General features: G+C 48.8%; 1 protein-coding gene across 1 annotated transcript in view; it reads right to left on the reverse strand.

Annotated features, from left to right (window-relative positions):
• ARHGEF2 (Rho/Rac guanine nucleotide exchange factor 2) overlaps positions 1–13,750 on the reverse strand; it is a 135,236-nt gene that overhangs the window by 56,144 nt on the left and 65,342 nt on the right. The window contains exon 2 of the mRNA XM_063146105.1: positions 2,380–2,530. Within this exon, the coding sequence (XP_063002175.1) occupies positions 2,380–2,530 (151 nt within the window). The remainder of the gene's footprint in view (positions 1–2,379; positions 2,531–13,750) is intronic.

Raw genomic sequence — 13,750 nt, forward strand, 5'->3', positions numbered from 1 at the left:
CCCCTCTCAGCAAGACAAGGACAGCCATGGAACTGTGTTTGGCAATGCTCTGGGCAAGGTGTTTGGGGTTCAGCCAAACCTTGTGACAGCAAGGTGAGGCGATTTGTGATGAGAGCATGTTCATAGAAGAGCAGAGTTGGAAGGGGCCCATAAGGCCATCAAGTCCAACCCCCTGCTCAATGCAGGAATCCACCCTAAAGCATCCCTGACAGGTGGTTGTCCAGCTGCCTCTTGAAGGCCTCTAGTGTGGGAGAGCCCACAGCCTCCCTAGGTAACTGGTTCCATTGTCGTGCTGCTCTAACAGTCAGGAAGTTTTTCCTGATGTCTTCCTGTAACTTGAGCCCGTTATTCCGTGTCCTGCACTCTGGGATGATCAAGAAGAGATCCTGGCCCTCCTCTGTGTGACCACCTTTTAAGTATTTGAAGAGTGCTATCGTGTCTCCCCTCCATCTTCTCTTCTCCAGGCTAAACAGGCCCAGTTCTTTCAGTCTCTCTTCATAGGGCTTTGTTTCCAGACCCCTGATCATCCTGGTTGCCCTCCTCTGAACACGCTCCAGCTTGTCTGCGTCCTTCTTGAATTGTGGAGCCCAGAACTGGACGCAATACTCTAGATGAGGCCTAACAAGGGCCGAATAGAGAGGAACCAGTACCTCACGCGATTTGGAAGCTCTACTTCTATTAATGCAGCCCAAAATAGCATTTGCCTTTCTTGCAGCCACAACACACTGTTGGCTCATATTCAGCTTGCGATCTACAACAGTTCCAAGATCCTTCTCGTTTGTAGTATTGCTGAGCCAAGTATCCCCATCTTGTAACTTAATACGAGGCTCTGATAGAAGTTTAGGTTTTCGCACTGGGGCAGGGCAGAGCAGGGGGTGGGGCATTACAGGATTATTTTGGGGTATCGCTTCCATCTGAAAAAGAGAGCTAGTGGTAGGTCCTTCCCACAAACTAATTTTTCTCTCTGCTCTCTGATGACTCCGGAACAACAGGCGGTTTGCAGAATGCAAACGATGCAAAGACCATACTGGTTATCTTTTAATTATTATTTCTACCAGTCGATGCAATCAGAATTTCCTGCTACTGAGATGCTAAAATCTCTATTACAGTGATAATGCAGTTAACCTCCAAAAGCACTCTCACCCATCCTTCAGGGACTGTAAATTAATAAATCCCACCCACCCACCCACCACCACCATGACGTGCTGGCATTGCTAACTGTTTCTGCTGCAGCGGTAGGATCAGTGGTCTGAAAAAAATGGGTGATAGGTTTGTTGCCTCCAGTTATTGGGTTTTTATCTCCCGTAATCGGAAAGGCAAAAGGGTCACCTACACCTGCAGCCCTTTGGGGAGAGAGGAGGGACGACCACGGAGTTTTCCACTTCTGGGAACGTCCCTCAAGGTCCACACGCCCGCGAGTTGTCCCGGAATTAAAGAGGGACGTTCCGGGGCGCCATTATTTTTTTTTAAAGAGGAGACATTTGCGCAATTGCGCAAGCACGATACTGCGTGAAGGTGAGGTTTTGTTAAAAACAACCACACACACACAACAAACTCAGTGCTGAAAGAAACCTCCTCACCCACGGACTCCCCCCCCCCACAGCTCCGTGCCCATTTCCTGAACCCCACAACTCGTGGGGAAGAGGGAGGACCACACCGCCCACGGAGCTCGGGATGGTCCCGGGACAGCAGGAAAAAACAGGGGAAAAGCAGTCCCAGCTATCCCGGGAGAACTGAGCGCTCGTCCCCAGTTCAACCCAGGATCAGCCGTGCGTCATTTGGACGACCTCGTGGCTGGTGGTTAGGCCTACGCCTCAGAAAGGGCCTCTTCTAGAGTGGATCGGGCCCCAGGCCTTTAGTCAATTTAAAGCAGGAAAGGTGCGCGTTCAAATGCTGCAGTATCTCACAGTGAGGAAGGGACTGTGTCTTTTAAAACAACTGCATTCTTAAGGAGGGCCCATAGCTTAGTGCCGCCTTCTCCCACCTGTCCCTCTCCCAATGTCTTCGACTACAATTCCCAGCATTCCTGGCCACTGGCCATGCGGGTGAGAATGATGACCTGTACATGAGAGCCAAGGCACACTCTGAGAAAGAAACAGGGGGACATAAACAAACCGCCTTCTCTACGGTCACGACCAAACTAACCTGGGAAGGGATTGCTTCCCAAACCTAAATGTGTCTCAGTGGAGCCCCTGAGAATGAGCAGAGTTCCATCTGTTGAGTTACCCCGAAAGGCACTTTTCCCAAGCCACTGCCCAGCCCCCTATCTGTGTGTGTGTGTGAGTTTCTAATGCCCCCAGGTTCAGGAGTGGACAGAATCCATCCAATTTACACTGCCCACCCCCCCACAGTTCATACGCAAGACCCTCGCTGACTTACTGGGACAAATCAACGCTTCTTTGGCCGTGATGCTCTTGTTGCAGGCGTAACACATGGTCATGCCAGAGACGGTGATGGAGGTGAAAAGGTGTCCATTGGTGTAGCGGGCGTCTTTGTCTTTGCTCTCCTTCATCCTTTCTTTTTCTTTGTTCTGCAGGGAAAGAGAAAGAGATGGGTTGTTGTTGTTGTTGTTGTTGTTGTTGTTGTTGTTATTATTATTATTATTATTATTATTATTATTTATTGCATTTTTATACCGCCCAATAGCTGAAGCTCCCTGGTTGGTGTCATCCGTGGTGAGAACCTCTCCAGCGAAGCTCCTTCTTACCAAAGGAGTCATAGAATCAGAGAACAGTAGAGTTGGAAGGGGCCTCTGAGGCCATCCAGTCCAACCCCCTGCTCCTTGCAGGAATCCACCTTAAAGCATCCCTGGCAGATGGCTGTCCAGCTGCCTCTTGAAGGCCTCTAGTGTCCCGAGGTTATGGGTTCCACGGTCATACTGCTCTAACAGTCAGGATGTTTTTCCTGATGTCCAGCCGGAATCTGGCTTCCTTTAATTTGAGTCCGTTATTCCGTGTCCTGCACTCTGGGAGGATCGAGAAGAGATCCTGGCCCTCCTCTGTGTGCCAACCTTTCAAGGATTTGAAGAGTGCTCTCATGTCTCCCCTCCATCTTCTCTTCTCCAGGCTAAACATGTCCAGTTCTTTCACCCTCTCCTCATAGGGCTTTGTCTCCAGACCCCCCTGATCATCCTCATTGCTCTCCTCTAAACCCCCTCCAGCTTATCTGCATCCTTCTTGAAGTGTGGTGCCCAGAACTGGACACAACACTCAAGATGAGGTCTAACCAGGGCCGAATAGAGGGGAAATTTCTCCAGTAAACATCCTCTGTGTCATTTGCAGTACTTAGAATTGGGGATTGTTGGTATTTAGAGCTCCGGCTATTGGGCGGTATAGAAATGTAATAAATAAATAAATAAATAAATTTTATGGTCCACTGTCCACACCTGCAGTCCACACCTGCATCTGTTTCCCTCCCATCCCCATGTCAGAAACCACAATTGTATTAGTTCACGGTAACAGCTAATTGATCATGGATTGCAGTCTCTACTTCTCAATTGCACCTGTAACTAGGTATCCTCTCTCTCTGTCCCAGCAGGTGATGGTCAGGATAGATATCATTCTCCGAAGCCCTTTCAAATCCCATCAAGAACAACCACCCAGGAAGAAAAGGAGGAAGGGACCATTGGGGATCAAGATGGAACAAGGAGGCAGGAGGAAAATCAAAGGCTTCGTTTCCAGACCCCTGATCCTCCTGGTTGCCTTCCTCTGAACACGCTCCAGCTTGTCTGCGTCTTTCTTGAATTGTGGAGCCCAGAACTGGACACAGTACTCTAGATGAGGCCTAACCAGGGCCAAATGCTGAAGGACACAGGAATCTGGCTTCCTTTAACTTGAGCCTGTTATTCCGTGTCCTGCACTCTGGGAGGATCGAGAAGAGATCCTGGCCCTCCTCTGTGTGACAACCTTTGAAGTATTTGAAGAGTGCTATCATGTCTCCCCTCAATCTTCTCCAGATTAAACATGCCCAGTTCTTTCAGTCTCTCTTCATAGGGCTTTGTTTCCAGACCCCCGATCATCCTGGTTGCCCTCCTCTGAACACGCTCCAGTGCGTCCTTCTTGAATTGTGGAGCCCAGAACTGGACACGGTACTCAAGATGAGGCCTAACCAGGGCCAAATGCTGAAGGACACAGGAAGATTCTGCTGTGTCCCTTGGTACATCTTTAGAGCACGACCTGCAGTTTGTCTTCATCTAAGCTCCACACCTTCCAAGGTGTGGGATCAGTGGGTGTAGCTGTACATGTGAAAGTGCCGGGCAGATCCCCTAATAGCCACACCCCCAAGGCAGTGTGTCCCAAAACGCACGCATCTGTGTTGATCTGGATCAACAAACCAGTTCTAGCTCCTTCCATTCCTACCACCAGCAGGTCTTGTGTTAAGCGAGACTTGGGGGCAGATAGAAAGATGCCTCCTGGATGGGAAATGAAATGCCACCCCCAAATTTGAATACCAACAAGATTTCAGGATAAACATCCAAAATTTGTCATTTACATTTTCCAGGACATTAAAAAGCACACACACCTGGAATGATTATTATTTTTAAAAAGCAACAACACCCAAAATCTTGAGTCCTGTTGGTAATTTAAGGCAATTGTGTTGACTCCACCAGCATGCCAAAATGAAAGGGTTCTGTGCCTTTTCTCTCTCTCCCTAAAACGTCAGGGTCCAGCAATCCCCAGAGGTAGAAATGTCACCATCAGTTCAAATCAGGAGTGCGTCAGATTGAATCCTAGACAGCAAGTAAGAGGCCAAGGAATTTGTAACCTCTTTCCCTCCCAATTACCTGCCCCCAATTCACGTCAGATATATTACGCCTATGCACTGATATCAACGCATCCCACTCGATGTACTGACAGCTCCCTAAAATCTCCCGGAGGGCGAACGTTTCTGTATGTAGCTTTTCGGGGTGGCCATGCTCCCAGAAAAAAATCTCAAGCCAGGAACGCTGTCACCACTTCTTTTTGTGCAGAGGGGGTTACCTGCTGTTTCCAGAGCTGTAAGGACTTGAAAGAATATTGGATCTACCTGGTTACAAGGTTCTGAAAGTTTACCTGCTTCAAGTCACTATCATAGAATCATAGAACAGCAGAGTTGGAAGGGGCCTATAAGGCCATCGAGTCCAACCCCCAGCTCAATGCAGGAATCCACCCTAAAGCATCCCTGACAGATGGTTGTCCAGCTGCCTCTTGAATGCCTCTAGTGTGGGAGAACCCACAACCTTCCTAGGTCGCTTGTTCCATTGTCGTACTGCTCTAACAGTCAGGAAGCTTTTCCTGATGTCCAGTCAGACTCTGGCTTCCTTTAACTTGAGCCCGTTATTCCGTGTCCTGCACTCTGGAATGACCGAGAAGAGATCCTGGCCCTCCTCTGTGTGACAACCTTTCAAGTCCTTGAAGAGAGTGCTCTCATGTCTTCCCTCAATCTTCTCTTCTCCAGGCTATACATACCCAGTTCTTTCAGTCTCTCTTCATAGGGCTTTGTTTCCAGACCCCTGATCATCTTAAAGGCAGGATCCTGCCCCCCCCCAATTCCATACACACACCCCACGATTGACCTATGCAAACCCAGAGCTAAGGGAATTCCACAAGCTGCTATCAGGTGCAAGGCAGAAAGGTGGGATGAGTAGCCACCTGCAGATGACTCAAGAAAGCAAGCCAAGCTGCGAATGTGAATATCAGCCGGACCTGGGGAGCGAAACAAATAAATCGTCCAATGTGAACGTTAACTAGGCACAACCCTCCGCCTCCCCCCCCCCCAACATCAAGATGCACGCATCCTTCGCACGCAAACCACGGGGTACGCAGCGCAGCGGTCCATCCAGCCTGAGTCCTCAACGCACCTTTCCCACGGTCCCTCTCCGGCTCGGGGGGCGTCCGTTCCAGCTCATCCCTGGACCTGATGGATCCCGGCTGATTCTCGAAACTCCAAGCCTGAGCTGCCTCTCATAAACTGTAGGGTAGCTCATCCTGCCTTGAGGTGGGATGGCACTGAGTCACCTAAACACTGCCCGCCCACCCTCTGCCCACACGCTACCAGTAACGCCGCCGAGCGCAGGCAAAGCCAACCAACTTCGGTCTGGAAAGCCCAGATTGGGGAGATGCGGCAATGAGATGGGTGAGGGGGTGGAGGGATGGGGAAAGAAAGACACCCATGCAATTCGTCTCCTGCTGTACCTCGCTGCTTCCAATAACCATGACAACCGTGTATCTGACGGAGAAATTCCTCCACCACCCTCGCGCCACGTGCATCCTCAGCGCAGAGCAATCTGAATAAACGGTCTCCTTTCGTCTTGCTTTTGTTATGGGTCAGGGTGGAGGGAGGTTTATTGTGAAGGCCAGTTCCAAGGGTCATTTTGACACGATGGTGCCAGCGCTGAAACAGAATTGCGGGCAAGATTCTCAGGGGGGAATTCTCAAATCAAGCTTTGCCCTCCTTAATTCTCTTACGGGAATTAGAGTCATAAAATGGTGGAGTTAGAAGAGGCCTCTAAGGCCATCCAGTCCAACCCCTTACTCAGTGCAGGAATCCACCTTAAAGCATCCCTGACAGGTGGTTGTCCAGCTGCCTCTAGGGTGGGAGAGACCACCACCTCCCTAAGTAATTGATTACATTGTCATACTGCTCTAACAGTCAGGAAGCTTTTCCTGATGTTTTGTCATACTGCACTAACTGTCAGGACGTTTTTCCTGATGTCCAACCGGAATCTGGCTTCCTGTGACTTGAGCCCATGATTCCGCGCCCTGCACTCTGTCCTAGCACAGTCATAGAATCACAGAATAGCAGAGTTGGAAGGGACCTACAAGGCCATCAAGTCCAACCCCCTGCTCAATGCAGGAATCCACCCTAAAGCATCCCTGACAGACGGTTGTCCAGCTGCCTCTTGAAGGCCTCTAGTGTGGGAGAGCCCACAACCTCCCTACATAACTGATTCCATTGTCGTACTGCTCTAACAGTCAGGAAGTTTTTCCTGATGTCCAGCTGGAATCTGACTTCCTGTCACTTGAGCCCATTATTCCGTGTCCTGCACTCTGGGAGGATCGAGAAGAGATCCTTGCCCTCCTCTGTGTGACAACCTTTCAAGGATTTGAAGAGTGCTATCATGTCTCCCCTCAATCTTCTCCAGATTAAACCTGCCCAGTTCTTTCAGTCTCTCTTCCTAGGGCTTTGTTTCCAGACCCCTGATCATCCTGGTTGCCCTCCTCTGAACACGCTCCAGCTTGTCTGCGTCCTTACTGAATTGTGGAGCCCAGAACTGGATGCAATACTCTAGAGGAGGCCTAACCAGGGCCGAATAGAAAGGAACCAGTACCTCGCGTGATTTGGAAGCTATACTTCTATTATAGTTCTACTATGATTTTAGTAGAATGTAAGCCTATGCGGCAGGGTCTTGCTATTTACTGTTTTACTCTGTACAGCACCATGTACATTGATGGTGCTATATAAATAAATAAATAAATAAATAAATAAATAATAATAATAATAATGCAGCCCCAAATAGCATTGGCCTTTCTTGCAGCCATATCGCACTGTTGGCTCCTATTCAGCTTGCGATCTACAACAATTCCAAGATCCTTCTCGTTTGTAGTAATCCTGGAACCTAATTTCCTCTTCTTCAGACTCTGGTGCAAGGTCCAGGAACAGAACTCAGAGGGCCGGATCCTGGCTCTGATTGCTTGAAGAAGAGATACCTGAGAGAGTGCCTTCTTCCCTTACCATCCTGCCCAATCACTGAGGTCATTGGAGGGCCTGCTTCTGGTGGTTCCGCGTGGACCTATGGACCGACTGGAATCCACTGGAGTAGAGCCTTCAGTGTGGTGGCTCCCCTCCTATGGAACTCCTTGCCCCTGGAGGTCAGGCAGGCTCTGACTAGGCGCCTCCTGAAAACAACTCTGTTTCAAGAAGCCGTCCTCAACTGACTAGCCATTGCTTTTCTGGTTCCTTTGTTTTTAAATTGAACAATTTTAATTTGGTTTTCTAAAATCTTCTTTCTTTTAGTATTTATACCTACGTTCACCGCTCTGGAATCTGTGTTAGATAATTTACAATAACAAATATTCTTCATCATCGTGTTGTTTTTAAATGGATACCGTTGTTTTTATACTGTTGTTTTTATGTTTCTGATGCTTTTAAATTTCGTACAGAATCATAGAAGCATAGAACAGCAGAGTTGGAAGGGACCTACAGGGCCATCGAGTCCAACCCCCTGCTCAGTGCAGGAAATATGCTTTTTAATGTTCACTGTTTTTAACTTTTGTAAACCGCCCAGAGAGCTTCGGCTATGGGGCGGTATAGAAATGTAACAAATAAATAAATAAAAGAGAGGGACAGGCAGGGTCCAAACCCAGAGGGAAGAGCAGCCTAGGAACTAGGGCCACAGGCTGTCCCTTGCGCTGCAACCAAACTGCAACCTCTTGGGAGTTGCTGCCGGCTGGTGCCAACGGCGCAAAAGCGTCCACGGAGCGCAAGAGGGTACAGCAGCTGCAGACCCTACGATCAGATACGGCCAGGCAGATGCGTCGCGATGGCAGCCTCCCTTGAGAAAGAGGAAGCGGGACGGGGACTTCCTCTTGCCAAAGGACTGAGCGATAACGCAATCGAGAGGCCCAGCTATTTTTGACTCAACAGCTGCCGGAGCATCATGTGCCTCAGCATGCGAGAGAGGAAAGAGAGAGGACAGAGAGAAAAGAGGCACCGTGTCACGCGTTTTCTGGGGAGAAACAGAGGCTAGCAGAGAGCGACCGCCTTCGCATAACTTACAAGGCCATGAAAGAGACACATTTCATGCGCTCTTTGGGACTCTTTGAGGAGCAGAGCATTTGCCCTTTCCTCCACGCCTAGCAAAAACGCAAGGACTCCAGAAACGACAGGAGCCTAATACCTTGGCTGGGGGAAGCCAAAGCGTCACAAAAACGGTGCAAAACTATCGAGACCTCCGGGCAAGATGTTACAAAAAGCAGGCTTCGTGCGGTTAGGGAGAGGAGGGGGACAAATCAAAACCTGACTTGCCGGTGAAATCAAAGTGCCTGCACGTTCAAAGCCTCACGATGAAGGCTCTGTGCCTCGTGTGATGGTGGGACCTGCAGTTCCTGCGAGGACTTCTGGGAACCAGTCAAGGAATAATGCTGGTTACCCATTTTAAGAACGTAAGAACATCAGAAGCGCCCTGCTGGATCAGACCAAGGGTCCATTTAGTCCAGCACTCTGTTCACACAGGGGCCAACCAGGGATGAACAAGCAGGACATGGTGCCACAGCACCCTCCCACCCATGTTCCCCAGCAACTGGTGCACACAGGCTTATTGCCTCGAATACTGGAGATAGCACACAACCATCAGGGCTAGGAGCCATGGATAGCCTTCTCCTCCAGGAATTTATCCAACCCCCTTTTAAAGCCATCCAGATTGGTGGCCATCACGACATCTTGTGGCAGTGAGTTCCATAGTTTAACCCTGCATGGTGTGAAGAAGTCCTTCCTTTTATCTGTCCTGAATCTCCCACCGATCATGGCATGACCCCATCGGGTTCTAGTATTTTGAGAGAGGGAGAAAAATGCCCCCCTGTCCACATTCTCCACACCAGGAATAATTTTGTCCACCTCTATCCTGTTTCCCCTCAGCCTCCTTTTTTCCAAGCTAAACAATCCCTGTTGATGCAACCTTTCCTCCGAGCGGAGATGCTCCAGCCCCTTAATCATTTTAGTTGCACTTTTCCCAGCTCTATAATATCCTTTTTTAGGTGTGGTGACCAGAACTGTACACAGAACTCTAAGTGTGGTTTTGGAAATATAAAATACAAAACTCAGTCGTGTTCCTGGAGACAGCACACTTTTGCCCGTTAAAAGTAAATTTAAGATCCATTAGGGTCTTAAATTTACTTTTAGGACTTTGGCTGTCGTGTTCCGTGCGAACCCAGACGGTGTCCTAGAACAGAGCCAACGTTTCGCGACGGGTGTACGTTTGCAGGGCGAAGGTCAGTCAAAACAGAGAAGCTGTGTTCTTGAGTAACGTTGATGAGCTTCCAAGGAAGCCCAGGGTTTCTGGGAACACAATCCCAAAACCGCTGGGCTACTAGACACATCAGAGGGCGATTGGGCAACTCCCACCATGAACAGTCATAACGAAAGGTTCGTAGTTGAGGGTTTACCAGGCTCTCCTGAGCCCCGGATGCTGAGATGCAGGACATGGATCCTGGGAGTGAAGGGGTGGGGCTTACACATCAGAAGGCGGAGCCTGGAGTGTTGGGGCGGAGCTAGTAGCCATTTTTTAATGGTGTGCTGCTTTTAATGATGCACTGGTTTAAAATGTTTGAATTAGTTTTATGTACTTTATGTTGTTTTTAATTGTGTTGTACCCTGCCTCGATCCAGAGGGAGAGGCGGGTAACAAATAAATAAATTTATTATTATTATTATTATTATTATTATTATTATTATTATTATTATTATTATTATTATGCCTGTGGCTTCCAGGTAGAACTTGTCAGACACACTGGAGCACAAGGAATAAGAAAAAAGTTCTCAAGCTGAGCAGAAAACAGCCGGCCCGCTCTTAAGTACGTCTCTATTATAAACCCCGTCCATCAGACTTTTGGGTGCAACAGAAAATTCTGGGGAGGAGGAGGCATTCCTCTTTTTTGGGAGGCAGGAGTGTCAATTGTCTAGCTACAGCATTTTTCTCACATTGCAAGACCTTTTTCTTTTCTTTTATCTCTCTCTCTCTCTCTCTCTCTCTCTCTCTCTCTCTGTGTGTGTGTTTTTTTTAAGAGCATTGACTTAGGGAAGTGATGAAGTACAGGTGGCAGGGTCTGGCTGTAAAGGAGAGGTAGGGTACTTCAGCCCTGGGGTCCCGATCCTGCCCTGTGGGGTTCCCCATACGGCCTGCTCCCCTGGTCCCACCTGCTTCCGCCCAACCTGCTAATTGCTGGGTGTCTTCCCAGCTTTCTCCGCCTTCTTACAAGGTTGAAACGCCTGCCTAAACGTAGCCTCTGCCTGCTCTTGGGCGCCGCCGGTGCACCTGGCCGCATGAGGTATTGCAGCTCGCTAGGTAGCGGCATCAGAGGCCAATTTGCGTGGTTTGGCTCCTCTCAACCTCAGCATGAGGGCAACCGAGCGACTGCAAGCCTCTCCTGGCCTTCTCTGGCTTCTTCTCCGCTTGCCTGCCCACATGGTGGCAATCCGTCCTCTTGCTTGCCGGCCCCACCGCTGAGGCCCTAGCCTGATTTGACACAAACTCGAGAGCGTTAAACGAGAAGGCCTCAACGTTTAAATAAGCCCCCGTGCTGTTTGTTCAGTTCCAGAGAAGATACAGGGGCGCGTTGCGGGAAATATGCCAAGTTTGATGTCCTCTCCCGGCTCAAGCCGACCAGACAGACAAAGAGGGCTTTGTTCTCAGCTGCAAGCCAGAGAGACCTCTGCCCTGATAGGAGCGCGCCTGTCTGCCCCTCTCAGCGGAGACAAGGTCCGGGTCTCCAGAGCAGCCGCAGGAGGGACCTCAGCAAGACAAATATGTTATTCTGTGCTGTTTGGACCGCAGCCAGAGAAGGCGATTGCAGCATCGGGAGGAAGCTGACTTGAAAATCTCTTTTAAAAACACACCCACACACCCAAAAAATATCTACTCCCTTCCACATTGCAATGTTTGAAGCCAAAATGGCAAGAAGACCCGTAAGACTGAATTTACGGAAGATAGGAAGGGATCAGGTGTTTATTTTGCAAATCCACACAATGGCCTCAAAAGCATACCAGTGGGGTATTTTTGTACGAACAATTCCTGATATTGTTTTTATATATATATATACAGTGCCTGCCCTCCATCGATGCACACAGTGCTTTATATACAACCTGGTGCCCTCCAGGGGTCTTGGACTGCAATTCCCAGCAAGCCCAGCCAATGGCCATGTTAGCTGAGAATGCTGGGAGGGTAGCAAGTTGGGCAAGGCTGATGCAGAGGGACATAAGCCCAAGACGTGCCCCAAGGAGCCTACAATCACAACTGGGAGAGGAGAGGCCAGAGTAACAGCGAGGCAAAAAGTGAGGGGCCCAAGGCTACGCTACAAATCTGGGGCGGCGTTGGGGCCAGAACCCAGATTTCCATCACTCTTCTGCGCTCCATCACCGTGGTGGCTGAAAGGAACCTTATCTGGACGGAGATAGCCCAGCTACAGTGATCCATGCTCTGATAACCTCTCGTTGGGATTACTGCAATGCGTTATACGTGGGGCTGCCTTTGAAAACGGTCCGGAAGCTTCAGCTGGTACAAAACAGGGCAGCCCGTTTACTGATGGGGATCACATTACGCCAGTCCTTTTACAACTTCATTGGCTGCCAGTCCAGGTCTGGGCCCGATTCAAAGTGCTGGTATTGGCATTTAAAGCCCTAAATGGTTTGGGGCCAGGTTATTTGAAGGAACGCCTCCTCCCATATGTATCTGCCTGGACCTTAAGATCATCCACAGGGGCCCTTCTCCGTGAGCCCCTGCCAAAGGAAGTGAGGCAGGTGGCTACTAGGAGCAGGGCCTTCTCTGCTGTGGCACCCCGGCTGTGGAATGAGCTCCCCAGAGAGGTTCACCTGGTGCCTACACTGTACTCCTTTCGTCGCCAGCTGAAGACCTTTTTATTCTCTCAGTATTTTAACACTTAATTTTAACATAAATTTAAATGTTACTGTTCTAACTCTTGTATTTTAATCTTATATCAATTTTGCTGCGTGGTTTTATCCTGGTTGTGCTTTTTATACTGTATTTTGTATTTGTGCTTTTAACTTGTTGGTTGTTTTATTATGGTTTTAATTTTTGTGAACCGCCCAGAGAGCTTCGGCTATTGGGCGGTATAAAAATGTAATAAATAAATAAATAAATAAATAAATAAAAGGAATGGCGGACCATTCAGTCTCATGGATGCCCAAGAGACTGGCCCACGCGACAGCCTCCGCACAGAAAGCAGGCGTAAGAACATCAAAAGAGCCCTGCTGGATCTGAACAAGGGCCATCTAGTACAGCACTATGTTCACACAGTGGCCAACCAGCCATTGGCCAGGGATGAACAAGCAGGACATGGTGCAACAGCACCCTCCCGCCCATGTTCCCCAGCAACTTGTGCACACAGGCTTATTGCCTCGAATACTGGAGATAGCACACAAGCATCAGGGCTGGTAGCCTTTGATAGCCTTCGCCTCCAGGAATTTATCCAACCCCCTTTTAAAGCCATCCAAATTGGTGGCCATCACTACACCTTGTGGTAGTGAGTTCCATAGTTCAATTCTGCTTCCTTTGATCTGTCCTGAATCTTCCACCCATCAGCTTCATGGGATATGACCCCAATTGGGTTCTAGTATTACGGGAGAGATGTATGGGTTCAATATGCTTACAAAGGAAGCGGCTCCAGACGACTTATGAAAGTGAGCCAAGCCACGCACACACTTTCTCCGCTGTGGCACCCCGGTTGTGGAATGAGCTCCCCAGAGAGGTCCGCCTGGCGCCTACACTGTACTCCTTTCGTCGCCAGCTGAAGACCTTTTTATTCACTCAGTATTTTAACACTTAATTTTAACTCAGATTTAAATTATACTGTTTTAACTCTGTATTTTAACCTTATATCAATTGTGCTGCGTGGTTTTATCCTGGTTGTGCTTTTTATATTGTATTTTGTATTTGTATTTTTAACTTGTTGGTTGTTTTATGATGGTTTTAATTTTTGTGAACCACCCAGAGAGCTTTGGCTATTGGGCGGTATAGAAATGTAATAAATAAATAAATA

The sequence above is a fragment of the Elgaria multicarinata genome, chromosome 21 (assembly GCF_023053635.1).
Source record: "Elgaria multicarinata webbii isolate HBS135686 ecotype San Diego chromosome 21, rElgMul1.1.pri, whole genome shotgun sequence".
Taxonomy (NCBI): Eukaryota; Metazoa; Chordata; class Lepidosauria; order Squamata; family Anguidae; genus Elgaria; species Elgaria multicarinata.